Source organism: Dictyostelium discoideum (assembly GCF_000004695.1).
Source record: "Dictyostelium discoideum AX4 chromosome 3 chromosome, whole genome shotgun sequence".
In the NCBI taxonomy this organism is placed as follows: Eukaryota; Evosea; class Eumycetozoa; order Dictyosteliales; family Dictyosteliaceae; genus Dictyostelium; species Dictyostelium discoideum.
In genome coordinates this window covers 2,475,348-2,487,847 of record NC_007089.4, presented here as the reverse complement: position 1 = coordinate 2,487,847, position 12,500 = coordinate 2,475,348, and the positions used below count along the sequence as shown (strand labels likewise).

Here is a 12,500-nt window from a genome sequence, read left to right as displayed (position 1 = left end):
TGATTTATTTATGTGATACACTTAAAAAAGGTAATATATTAAATATATTGTTTTTTTTTTTTTTTTATATTAAATAATTTATTAATATTTTTATTTTATAATTTTATAATTTTAAAATTTTATAATTTATAATTTTGAATAGAAACAGATATTCCAGATCAACTTAAAACATTTATAAAAGAAAATGATATTAAAGTTATAGAGAAAGATATATCATTAAATTATAATAATTTTTCATATGAACAAGTTTTAAAAACATTATTACCAAAAGATGTTGGTATTCCATTCTCATTTGAAAGAATTGGTCATATTATACATGTAAATTTAAAAGATGAACAATTACCATTCAAATATATTATAGGTCAAGCAATTCTTGATAAAAATATACAAGTTAAAACTGTTTTAAACAAAGTTGGTGAAATTGATACAGTTTTTAGAACTTTTAAAATTGAAATTTTAGCTGGTGAACCAGATTTAGTTGCAGAAATTGTAAAATATATATATATAATTATTTTTATTATTATTATTTTTTTTTTTTAATCTAATTTATTTTTATTATTATTTTATTATTATTATTTAATTTATTTACAATAGAAAGAAAATGAATGTATATTTAGATTTAATTTTGAAGAAGTTTATTGGAATAGTAGATTACAATATGAACATATGGAATTAGTTAATACATTTAAAAAAGAGGATATTATTTGTGATATGTTTGCAGGTGTTGGACCATTTGCATTACCAGCAGCAAAAATTAAAAAATGTAAAGTCTATGCAAATGATTTAAATCCAAGTAGTGTTAAATACATGAAAGAGAATGCAAAAACCAATCGTTTGGAATCAAAAGTTGAAATTTCAAATTTGGATGCACGTGATTTCGTTAAATCTTTAGTAGAGAAATCAATACCATTCACTCATGTAGTTATGAATTTACCTTCTACCTCTATAGAGTTTTTAGATGTTTTTAGAGATATATTTTTAAATTCAACCATTCCACCACCAATTCCACCACCAATTATTAATTGTTATACCTTTACAAAACTTGATGAATCTTCAGATTTAATTAAAGATACCATAAAAAATGTTGAAAATGTTATTGGTGCAAAAGTTCCTTCTGATTATGTCTGTTATGAAGTTAGAGATGTTGCACCAAAAAAATCAATGATGCGTATTACTTTTAGAATGCCAACTATTTTACCATATGTTGGTTCTTTGACAACAGCATCAACAACAACAACACCAACAACATCAAATACTAATACTTCAACAACAACATCAACAACATCAACATCAACAACAACAACAGAATCAACTAATACCAATAATTCAGCAAATAATGTGGAGGATAAAAATAATAAAAAAAGAAATTCAACTGAAGATTCAAATGAAACTAATGAAACTGATTCAATAGATACAAATAAAAAATTAAAAAATTAAAAAATTAAATTTATAATTAATAATTAATAATTTAAAAAAAAAAAAAAAAAAAAAAAATCAAGATTTATTATTATTATAATAATAATAATAAACAAATTATTAATTTCACTTGTAAATTATATATGTTTTTTTTTTCATGCCAAAATAAAAAAAAAAAAAAAAAAAAAAAAAGTAATTTATTTGGTATAATTTGTTATTAAACACCTACTTTCATTATTGTTATTATCAATTTTTTTTTTTTTTTTTTTTTTTTTTTTTTTTTTTTTTTTATTTAAAAATTTAAAAAAAAAAAAAAAAAAAAAAAAAAGAAAAAAAAAAAAAAAAACTTATAAAATCAAAGTAGTATAATTATATGAATGTTATATAACTGTTACCTTATATTGAGTTACATTCAATCGAAAATAACAATAATTATTTAAATTTAATTCATATTTTATTTATTTTTATTTTTTTTTTAATTTTTTTTTTTTTTTTTATTTAATTCTAGGTATGATTATTGTAATAAAATTCCTATTGTAATGATAAATTATTATAAAAACAAAGTGACATAAAATTATTATTTTATTATCAGTAGAGAGAATGTGAAATGCAAGTAGTAGTAGAATATGTGGGAAAGAGTGGGTTTGAGTCAGATAATTAATGTGCAACATATATTGTCATTGATCATAATTTTGAGATTTATAAATTTATATTGAAAAAATATACAAATTAACCCCCACAATAACACACTATTACAACAACCCCACACCCCAAAAATGGTGTTGAATATTAATCAAAATACACCATCTTAACTGTCTTTAAAAAAAAAAGAAAAAAAATAGAAAAAAAAAAAAAAAACTAAATCGTATTACTATGTCAATTTTGTATATCTAAAATTTTTTTTCAAACTATCAAATTGTACAATATGTGTGTGTTTATATGTTAGTGTGTTAAAATTTTGAAAGAATGTGTTTATTATTAGTATGTATGGTGGGAAAAAATAAATTATTAATGTTGTAAGTGTGTGAGTGGTTGTGTTTTTTTTTATTATTATTATTATTATTATTATTATTATTATTATTATTATTATTATTATTATTATTATTATTATTATTATTATTTATTTTAATTTTAATTTTTGATTATTTATTTTCAAAAAAAAAGTACGCACTCAAAAATATACATATACAAAGAATGTTTTTATAATTAAATTTATTTTAATTTTATTTTTTTTTTTTTTATTATTTTTTTTTTTTTTTAATATTGTTATTATATATCTATAGTTTGTTGGTATTTAATTTTTTGAAAAAAAACATATCATTTTTTACTTATTACACATACAAAAGTAAAAATTAAACAATATCCAATTATTTATTATTATTATTATTATTTTAAATTATTTTATTTTTATTTTCATTATTAATATATTTTGTGATGTAACAAAATTGTTTGAAAAAAAAAAAAATAAAAAAATAAAAAAAAAAAAATTAAAATAAATTATAAATAAATACGATTGTGTAATTTTTTTATTTGTTTTTTTATTTTAAAAAGTTAATTCATACATAAAATAACAACAACTAATAAACTTTTATAAATTAAATTGGTTAGTATTGATTATATATTGGTTTATAAAATTATATAATAATAATTATAAATATTTTTTTTTTTTTTTTTTTTTTTTTTTTTTTATTATTTATTTATATTTTATTTTATTTATTTATTTATTTCTTTTTTTGTTGAAAATATATTTTGTAAAAAATATATATTATTTTTAATAGTGTATCTAAAAATAACATTATTTCAAGGCAATACTTGGTAATGTTTTATAACTTAATCTTGATATTTTTTTTTTTTTTTTTTTTTTTTTTTTAAAAAAATAATTATTAATTTTTATTTGTCTAATTAAAAAACCCAACTTTTAATACATTAACAAAATAACAATAAATAATAATAAATAAATATAATAAAGCCTATCTTTGACATTTTTTTTAACCAAAACCTTTTCAAATTTAATCAACTATTGGTTTTTTATCCTTTTTAATTTATTTTTTTATTTAATCATTTAATTTTTTTTTTTTTTTTTTTTTTTGATAACATTACATTTTTTATAAAAAAATATAATCATTTCATTTTAAAGGTTATGGCAATATAATATTTTAAAGACATCATTTTATGATTGTCAGTGTGTGCAATCTATTAAGAATTTAAAAAAAAAAAAATAATAATCAAAAAAAAAAAAAAAATCAAAAAAAAAAAAAAAAAAATCATACCTATTTATGTTGAGTGTTTGTGTTGGTGTGGTAAGTCTTTAAAAAATATATATTTATATAACCTTTGCAAAAAATCATTTATTGAATATTTTTTTTTTGTGTGTCAAAAAAAATTAAAAAATTAAAAAAAATAGATAAAAATAAAAATAATAATACATATAAAAAAAAAAAAAAAAAAAAAAAAAAAAAAAAAAGGGGTTAAAAAAAGAAAGAAAAAAGGGGGTTTAAACTTTTTGGTTGTTGGAATCAAATTTTTGGATAATTTTGGAATTTTTTTTTTTTTTTAATATTTATAATTATAATAATAACAATCTTCATCCCTTCATATTAATATATCTCATTTAACGTTTATTAAATTTTTTTAATATAGTAAATAGTAAAAACTTAATACTAAATTTAATATTAAAATTTAAATAAAACTAAATCATTTAAAAATATAAAAATAATTTTTAATTATATCAAGAATCAAAAATATCCAAATTTTAAAAAAAAAAAAAAAAAATAATAGTTTTAAATAATAAAAATAATAGTTGTTTTAGTTTATTTATTAATATACTTTTAAGAAATGAATAAATATGAAGTAGTTAAATTAATTGGTGTTGGTGGTGAAGCTAAGGCTCTTTTGGTTAAAAGAATAAATTCAGATAAATTATATGTTATGAAACAAAGAATGTTCTTTTTATTAGAAGAAGCAAATGAAGGACTATGCGAGGTAAATAAAATTTTAAAAAAATATTTATTTTTATTTTTTTTATTTTTCTTTTTTTTATTTAGAAATTTATTAATAAATATAATTTTTCTTTTCATTTTTAAATATTATTTTCTTTATTTTTATTTTTTTTATTTTATTTTTTTTTTATTATTTATAGGCTATGTCATTGGCAAAAATTCAATCACCTTATATAGTTAGATTTGAAGAAGTATTCTTAGATAATAATAGCAATATGTTTAGTTTATGTATTGTTATGGAATATTGTGAAGGAGGTGACCTAATGGATAACCTTTTCAAAAGAATTTCTGATTCATTTTTAAAAAATAGTGGTTTAAATAATAACCAAAATAATAATAATAATAATAATAATAATTTAAATAGTATTGTTAATAATAATATTTTGAATAATAATAAAAATTCAAAACAAAGTACAACAAATACTAATTCTTCAGGTTCTAACAGTAGTATTGCAAGCAATACTACTAATAATAATAATAACAATAACAATATTAATAATAATAATAATTTAAAAGCATATGAAAACTTTTTTTCAAAATATGTACCAAGTGAAACATTAAAAGGAGTAAACCAATTAGTTGAACCAAATTGTAATAAAGATAATAATAAACCAATTGAAATTACCACAACTGACTCACCAAGAATAATAATAAATGATAATGAATCCACCAATAATTTAAATAGTCAATCTGATCAAATATTACAATTTTCAATATCATCTGAATCTTCTAGTTTCTCAAATAATGATTTAATCAATAGTCCAAATTCAAATGATAGTAATTTACATCAATCATCATCAAACTCGTCCATATGTGGTGATTATTCGTCACCACCTAATCTTGAAAAAATATCAAGTCCTGGTACAAGTACACCATATCAAAAAGGTTCAAATGGTAATACTGTAAATATTCGTTGTTCGGATATAGTTGTTGAAGCGGTTTCTCCAATTAAAACTGAGAGTATAGGTTGCCAAATTAGAAGTACAACCTCACCATGTACATCAGGTCCAACCTCACCACAAATGATTCCTTTAAATATTGTCGAGCAACCACCACAATCCACTTCCACTTCAAAGACCGATAGCTCACCAACTGGCGCTGATGTTAAAAAAACAAAAATGACATGGTGGAAAACATATAAAAGTTCGAAAAAAGATAAAAAACAAACAATCTGTTCAAATGCATGCGAATCATTTTCAAACTCAACTTTCTTTAATGACCCATCTTCACACTCACAACCTCAGCATCAACAACTACATTCATCACCACAACAACTACCACAATCACCAAGGCTTAAACCTAACATAGAATCAAGTTTAAATATTAATGGAAACAATAATAATAATAATTGTTCAACATTATTAAAATTACCAAGAAAATTATTTTATACATGGATTTATCAAATTTGTTTAGGTGTTCAATCAATTCATAAAAATCATTTGGTTCATTTAGATTTAAAATCGGAAAATATTTTTTTATCAGAATCTCAAAAGATTAAAATTGGTGATTTTGGTTTAGCTAAAAAGTACGAAAACTCAATGAGTGGAGTCGCTGGTACATACTATTATTTATCACCAGAGATTTTATTAAATAAAAACTATTCTAGACCAGCCGATATATTCTCACTAGGTTGTATATTTTATGAAATGTATACCCTTAATTTATTACCTTTAACAAAAAGAAGTTTTGGTCAAGAATTAATTGAAGGTAAATTCGATAGAAAAGCCTTCAAACAAGAATTTGATGATTCAGATGAACCAATTGCTGATCTAATTTTAGACATGTTAAATCTTGATCAAAATTTAAGACCAACAATTGATTTAATACTTCAAAATAAATTATTTGAAAGAATTTCCGATATAAATTCAAGTTTTAATAATTTATTAAATATAGTTAATAATACAGGTTCATCAATTACAAATAGTAAGAGTAATAGTAGTAATAATTTAAATAATAGTAATAGTAATAATGATATAATAAATAATAATAATAATAATAATAGTAGTAATAATATCAATAATAATAATATTGTAAATTTAAATAATAGTTATAATAATAAACAAGATAAATGTGAGCAAAGAAATAAAAGTTTAAATCAAAATGGTTTTTTATCAACATCATCAATGGGATCAATATCATCATCATTTAATGAACATGAATTTGTAAGAAGACAATTAGAAAAGAATGATTTAGATGCAGCAGCAGATGTATTATGTGAAGCATTTAAAGAAGAACCAAGATTCCAATTTGTAAGTGGAGCAACAAGTGATAATCTAGAAACCAAGAATAAAAGCATTGAATTAGGTCAAACCATTAGAAAAAGTTTTTTCACAATGTGTGTTAGATTAATGTTTGATAACAAGTTTATGTTATGGGGTTGTTTCGATTATGAAAATAAATTAATTGCTGTTGCATGCTGGTCAACACCTGGTAAAAGCGGTGCTCCACCAATGACTCAATTAATTGTTAAAATCCTATCAATGTTACCAAAGTTTGGTTTTAGAACAATGAAAAGAATTGGAAAAATAATGTCAAACATTGACAAAGCCATGAAAAATCATGATTCAAAACTTGACGTTTATTATTTACCTTATATTGGTGTCTCAAAAGAATACAGAGACTTGGGTGTTGGTCAATATCTACTAAAACCTGTTATTGAATGGGCTGAACATCAAAGAAAAACTGTAAAAGCTGTAGTTTTCAGTCAAAAACAAATTAATTTCTTTTCAAAATTAGGTTTATCAGTTGGCCACACTGAAAAAATAACAAATCTCAAAGGTATTAATTCAATTTATGTTATGTCAAAGAATTCACAATATTAAAAAAAAAAAATAAAAAAAAAAATAAAAAATAAAAAAAATAAAAAAATATCTTAACAAAACAAAACAAAAAAGATATTAAAGAGAATAGAATAAAAAAAAAGAAAATAAAAAGAAAAAGAAAAAGAAAAAAAAAAAAAAAAAAAAAAAAAAAAAAAAAAAAAAAAAAAAAAAAAAAAAAAAATATCTTAACAAAACAAACAATAATAATATTGAAGAACAAAAATAACAACCAAGAATTTTCCTAAAAAATAAAAAAAAAAATCAACTGTACATATTCTTTTAAAATTAAACTGATAAAATGTCATATTTTATTTATTTTGTATTTTTTTTTTTATTTTTATTTTTGATAGATCATCTAATCGATTTGCATATCTTTAATTTTTAAAAGATTTTCGTTTCGCTTTTTTTTTTTACTTTTTATCTTTAATTTTTTTAATTACCAAACGTTTGTTTTATCTTTTTATTTTTTATTTTTTTTTTTTTTTAATATTAAAATTTTCTTATTTAAATTCAGATTAATAACGAATTTTGTGGAAATTGCGAGAAGCGAGCTTACGAGTAAAATTCTTTTTTTTTTTTTATTTTTTTTCTTCTATTCACTATTTTTTTTTTTTTTTTTTTTTTTTATTCATTATTTTCAGAAAAATATATTATTTTGTAAATTGGGCGAAAAAAGATATTTATCTAAAAAAAAAAAATTGGATTAACTCGCTATGATAGCCCGAATTTAAAACTTCTTTCAAAATCTATTGGTTGATCGTCTTAGATGTGGATGGTGTTAACCAATTAAAACGATAACTAAATTCTCATAGCACAAGATATTTTAAAAAAAAAAAATGAAAACGAAAATTTTTGTTAATAAAATCACATGACTTAAACATTTTTGTGAATTTTTAAAAAAATAATTATTTGAAAAAAAAAAAAAAAAAAATTAAAATATCTTTTAAAGTTACAAACGAATCAAAAAAATCAATTTGAAAAATTAAAAAAATGACTCCAAAATAATTGAATGGTTTTTTTTTTTAATATGACTTTAACCTAAAAAAAAAAAAAAAAAAAAAATTTAAATTAAAATTAAATAATTGCTATGAAAAAAAAAAAAAAAAAGAAAAAAAAGAAAAAAATGAAAAAAAAAGAAAAAAATAAAAAAAATCAGGTTTCCTTGAAGCGAAAAATAATTAGAAGTTTAGGAATAATAATAATATCACAATAATTTAGCATCAGGTCAAGTTTTTGTTATTATTCAGATATTTTTTTTTTGTGAAAAAAAAAAAAATAAAATAAAAATAAAAATAAAAAAAAAATAAAAAAATAAAAAATAATATTTTTTTTTTAATATAAAAGGATTAGTTTTTTAAAAATTATTTTCATTATATCATTACAAATCATTACTACTACAACTGTATTATTACTATTACAATAAAAAAAAATAAAACTTTTATCTGTATTGTTACTTTAAACTTTTAAAAAAAAAACACTCTACACACACAAAAAAAAAAACCCCACCCACACACACAAAAAAATTTATACACTCTTTGTATTTTTAAAAAAATAAAATGAAATTATCAATTGTTTTATTATTAATACTTGCATTTGTTTTCTGCTCACAATCAAATGCAAGCTTCTTTGGAACTCAAGAAGAATTTCCATTAACCGTTTCATCACGTTCTGGTGCATTCCAAGGTATTTTAATCGATGATGCACGTGCTTTCCTTGGTATTCCATATGCCAAACCACCAACTGGACCTCTTCGTTTCAAACCACCAGTTTCCAAACCATACTCATTCGGTGTCCAAGTTGCCGCCTCCAATCCAAAATCATGTTGGCAATCAGGTGCCACCGCTGCCAATTCAGCCAACTACAGTGAAGATTGTTTATATTTGAATGTTTTCACACCAAAATATAAACAAAGAACTCAAGGTCTTATTTTCTCAGATTTACCAGTTTTAGTATTCATTCATGGTGGTCGTTATTGGACTGGTTCAGCTGCTGATTTCGCTGCAGACAAAATGGCCTCTGTTGGTAATGCTGTCGTTGTTGTCATTCAATATCGTTTGAACATTTTTGGTTTCCAACCATATGATTCAAATACCAATATTGGTTTATTAGATCAACAAATGGCTTTGAAATGGGTTCAAGATAATGTTCGTGCCTTTGGTGGTGATGCTAACAAAGTTACAATCTTTGGTGAATCAGCTGGTGGATCTTCAGTATTATATCATTTACTTCAACCAACTTCCTACAGTCTCTATGATCGTGCAATCCTTGAATCAGCATGGCAATTTGTTATTCCAACCGTTGCAACTGCTCGTGTTAAATCAAATGATTACCTCATCAAAAAGAATTGCAATCGTACCAAAACCGACGGTACCCAAGATCTCACTGCCATTCTCACTTGTCTCCAATCTTTAGATCCTCTCACACTCACTCCAACCACTGGTCAATCAGATTTCTTCCTTCCAATGATTGATGGTAAATTCATCACTCAATTACCATTGAAATCAATTAAACAAAGACAATACAATCAAAACGCTAAAATTATCATTGGTCACAACTATGATGAAGGTTACTTTATGGCTTACTCACGTTTAGGTTTCAAAACTATCAATGAATCAGTCACCGATGCCACTTACTACTCCTCTCTCACCAAATACTTAAATGTTTATTTCACTCCAGAACAAACTCAAACCATTGTAGACCTCTACGAACCAGCTAAAGCCGCTTTAGGTAATTGGTTAGCCGCTTCTGAATTCTTTGGTGATTATTACATTACTTGTGGTTCAATCTTAGCCGCTCAATACTTTAACGCTTACGATACAGACTTCAAGACTTACATCTTTAATTACTCTTCACCAAACTATCCAGCCAGTGAAGCTTATTTAGCTGCTTCCCATGGTAACGAATTAGCTTACATTTTCTTCAATCCAAACATTTACACTCAATTCGTTTTCGGCGCTGCTGATTCTCTCATGAGTCTTCGTATGAATAGAGCTTGGACTGATTTCGCTGATTCTGGTAATCCAATCTCACCATTATCAGAATGGCCAACTAACTATCCATCAGCTATGTACTACGGTCCAGATGCCAATAGTTTTGGTGATAGTCGTCCATACTTAAAAGATATTTGCGAATCATGGAGAACTTATTATGAAGCTTAAATTATCATTTATAAATAATTATTAGAAATTTAATAAATTTCATTACTAAAAAAAATAACAAAGCGAAATGTTGTTTTTTTTCATTTAAATGTAACAATAAAAAAAAAAAATTTTAAAAGTTATAAAAAAAAAAAAAAAAACGATTTACTTTTTTTTTTTTAAAATATTAATTTTTTATTATATATTTTAATTATTTGATTAATAGGAAAAAAAAAACGATTAACCTTTTTTTTTTTAATAATTTAACTATTCTTTATTTTTTTATTCTTTTTTTTTATTTTCCAAAACTTTTTTTTATAATTTTTTAATTTATCGAAACCATAATAAAAATTTTTAGGGAAAAAAAAAAAAGAAAGGTCACACCCATACTTTATATTTTATATCATTTTGTCTATTTTTGAGTTTTCTATTTTTATATACCAATTTCATATTAAAAATAAATAAAATTAATCATTTTCTTTATGTATAAAAAAAAAAAAAGAAAAAAAAAAAAAAAAAAGAAATTTATTTTTTTATTATTTTTTTTTTAAAGTCAATTTTAAATGTTTTTACCCAAATTCTCATTTTTCATTTTTAATTTTCATTTTTCATTTTTCATTTTTCAAAATAAAAATGATTCGTAATTTCACAAAAGGATTATTAATAAATAATCTTAATATTAATAAATTTGGATCTACTAAAATTAGACCATTTTGTTCAACAATAACAAAAAATGATAAAAATAATGTAATTAATATTTTAAAAAAAAGAGGATTTATACATCAAATGACAGCAAGTGATATTGAAATGATAAAAATGACATCAACAAACAATAATAATAATAATGATAATAATAATAATAATAATAATAATAAAGTTTCATTATATGCAGGATTCGATCCAACAGCAGATAGTTTACATATTGGTAATTTATTAACATTAATGGTAATGTTACATTTTAAAAGACATGGTCATAACCCAATTGCATTAATGGGTGGAGCAACAGCTTTAATTGGTGATCCAAGTGGTAAATCAAGTGATCGTGTAATGTTAACAGAAGAATTTATTGAAGGTAATTTAAAACATATTAGAGAGAATATTACAGCTGTACTTGGTGAAGATACATTGGTTGTCAATAATATTGAATGGAATAAAACAATGGATGTAATTTCATTCCTTCGTGAGGTTGGTTCTTACTTTAGAGTTGGTTCAATGATTAAAAAAGATTTCATTCAAAATAGATTATCAGATTCAAATGAAAATGGTATTAGTTTCACAGAGTTTTGTTATTCACTTTTCCAAGCAAACGATTTCGCTCACCTTTTCTTAAAACATGGATGCTCCATCCAAATCGGTGGTTCAGACCAGTGGGGTAATATCACGGCCGGTTGCGATTTAATTAGAAAGAAGCTAAAAGGAAATGCACAGGGTATCACCATTCCCCTCTTGACAAACAGTGCAGGTAAAAAGTTGGGCAAAAGTGAGGGTAACTCAATTTGGCTATCACCTCACAGAACCTCTCCATATAAATTCTATCAATATTGGATCCAAGTCTCTGATGAGGATGTTGAGAGATTATTAAAACTTTTCACCCTCATACCATTGGAGGAGATCTCAATATTGGTTCAAAAACATAATGAAAATCCTCATCTTCGTTTAGGTCAAAAAACAATTGCTGAACATGTTACTCGTTTAATTCATGGCCAAAAAGGTGTTGAAGAGGCATTAAATACAACTGAATTATTATTTGGTGAGAGTAATAAACTTTTAACACCAAATGCTTCAACTACAAAAATTGGTGATTTTGATATTGGTTATCTTTTATCGCGTGTAAACTTTATAGAATTAGAACGTTCAAAATTTGTAGATAATCAAACTGAACCAATTTTAAATTTATTTGCTCAAATTTCTGACGCATCAAAATCAAAGGTTAAACAATTACTTCAATCAAAATCAATCTACTTAAATAATATTCCTGTAGCTTCAAATTCTCAATTCATTCAATCTTCTGATCTTATTGCAAATGATTTTATTTATTTAAAATCTGGAAAAAAGATTTATTATTTAATTAAATTTATATAAAAAAAAAAAAAAAAAAAATAAATAATAATAAATAAATAATAATA

The 12,500-nt window shown here is 22.3% G+C and overlaps 4 protein-coding genes across 4 annotated transcripts in view; all 4 read left to right on the top strand.

The window, feature by feature from the left end:
* The window catches only part of trmt5 (tRNA -methyltransferase), a gene marked incomplete at both ends in the record, with an annotated part of 1,680 nt that extends 243 nt beyond the window's left edge, over positions 1 to 1,437 (top strand). Inside the window, 3 exons of the mRNA XM_636430.1 lie at positions 1 to 30; positions 143 to 489; positions 595 to 1,437. The exon at positions 1 to 30 is cut by the window's left edge and continues 62 nt beyond it. Of these exons, the coding sequence (XP_641522.1) occupies positions 1 to 30; positions 143 to 489; positions 595 to 1,437 (1,220 nt within the window). The remainder of the gene's footprint in view (positions 31 to 142; positions 490 to 594) is intronic.
* A 2,814-nt stretch (positions 1,438 to 4,251) lies between these two features.
* On the top strand, positions 4,252 to 7,237 carry DDB_G0279719 (hypothetical protein; the record flags this gene model as incomplete). The annotated part of the gene is made up of 2 exons (XM_636524.1): positions 4,252 to 4,398; positions 4,556 to 7,237. 2 exons carry the CDS (start codon positions 4,252 to 4,254, stop codon positions 7,235 to 7,237), a joined length of 2,829 nt encoding a protein of 942 aa, XP_641616.1.
* A 1,556-nt stretch (positions 7,238 to 8,793) lies between these two features.
* On the top strand, positions 8,794 to 10,395 carry DDB_G0279717 (carboxylesterase, type B family protein; the record flags this gene model as incomplete). Its single annotated transcript, XM_636523.1, has 1 exon — positions 8,794 to 10,395. One exon carries the CDS (start codon positions 8,794 to 8,796, stop codon positions 10,393 to 10,395), a length of 1,602 nt encoding a protein of 533 aa, XP_641615.1.
* Positions 10,396 to 11,007: 612 nt separating this feature from the next.
* mtyrS (tyrosine-tRNA ligase) lies at positions 11,008 to 12,456 on the top strand (the record flags this gene model as incomplete). The annotated part of the gene is made up of 1 exon (XM_636522.1): positions 11,008 to 12,456. One exon carries the CDS (start codon positions 11,008 to 11,010, stop codon positions 12,454 to 12,456), a length of 1,449 nt encoding a protein of 482 aa, XP_641614.1.
* Positions 12,457 to 12,500: the final 44 nt, after the last annotated feature.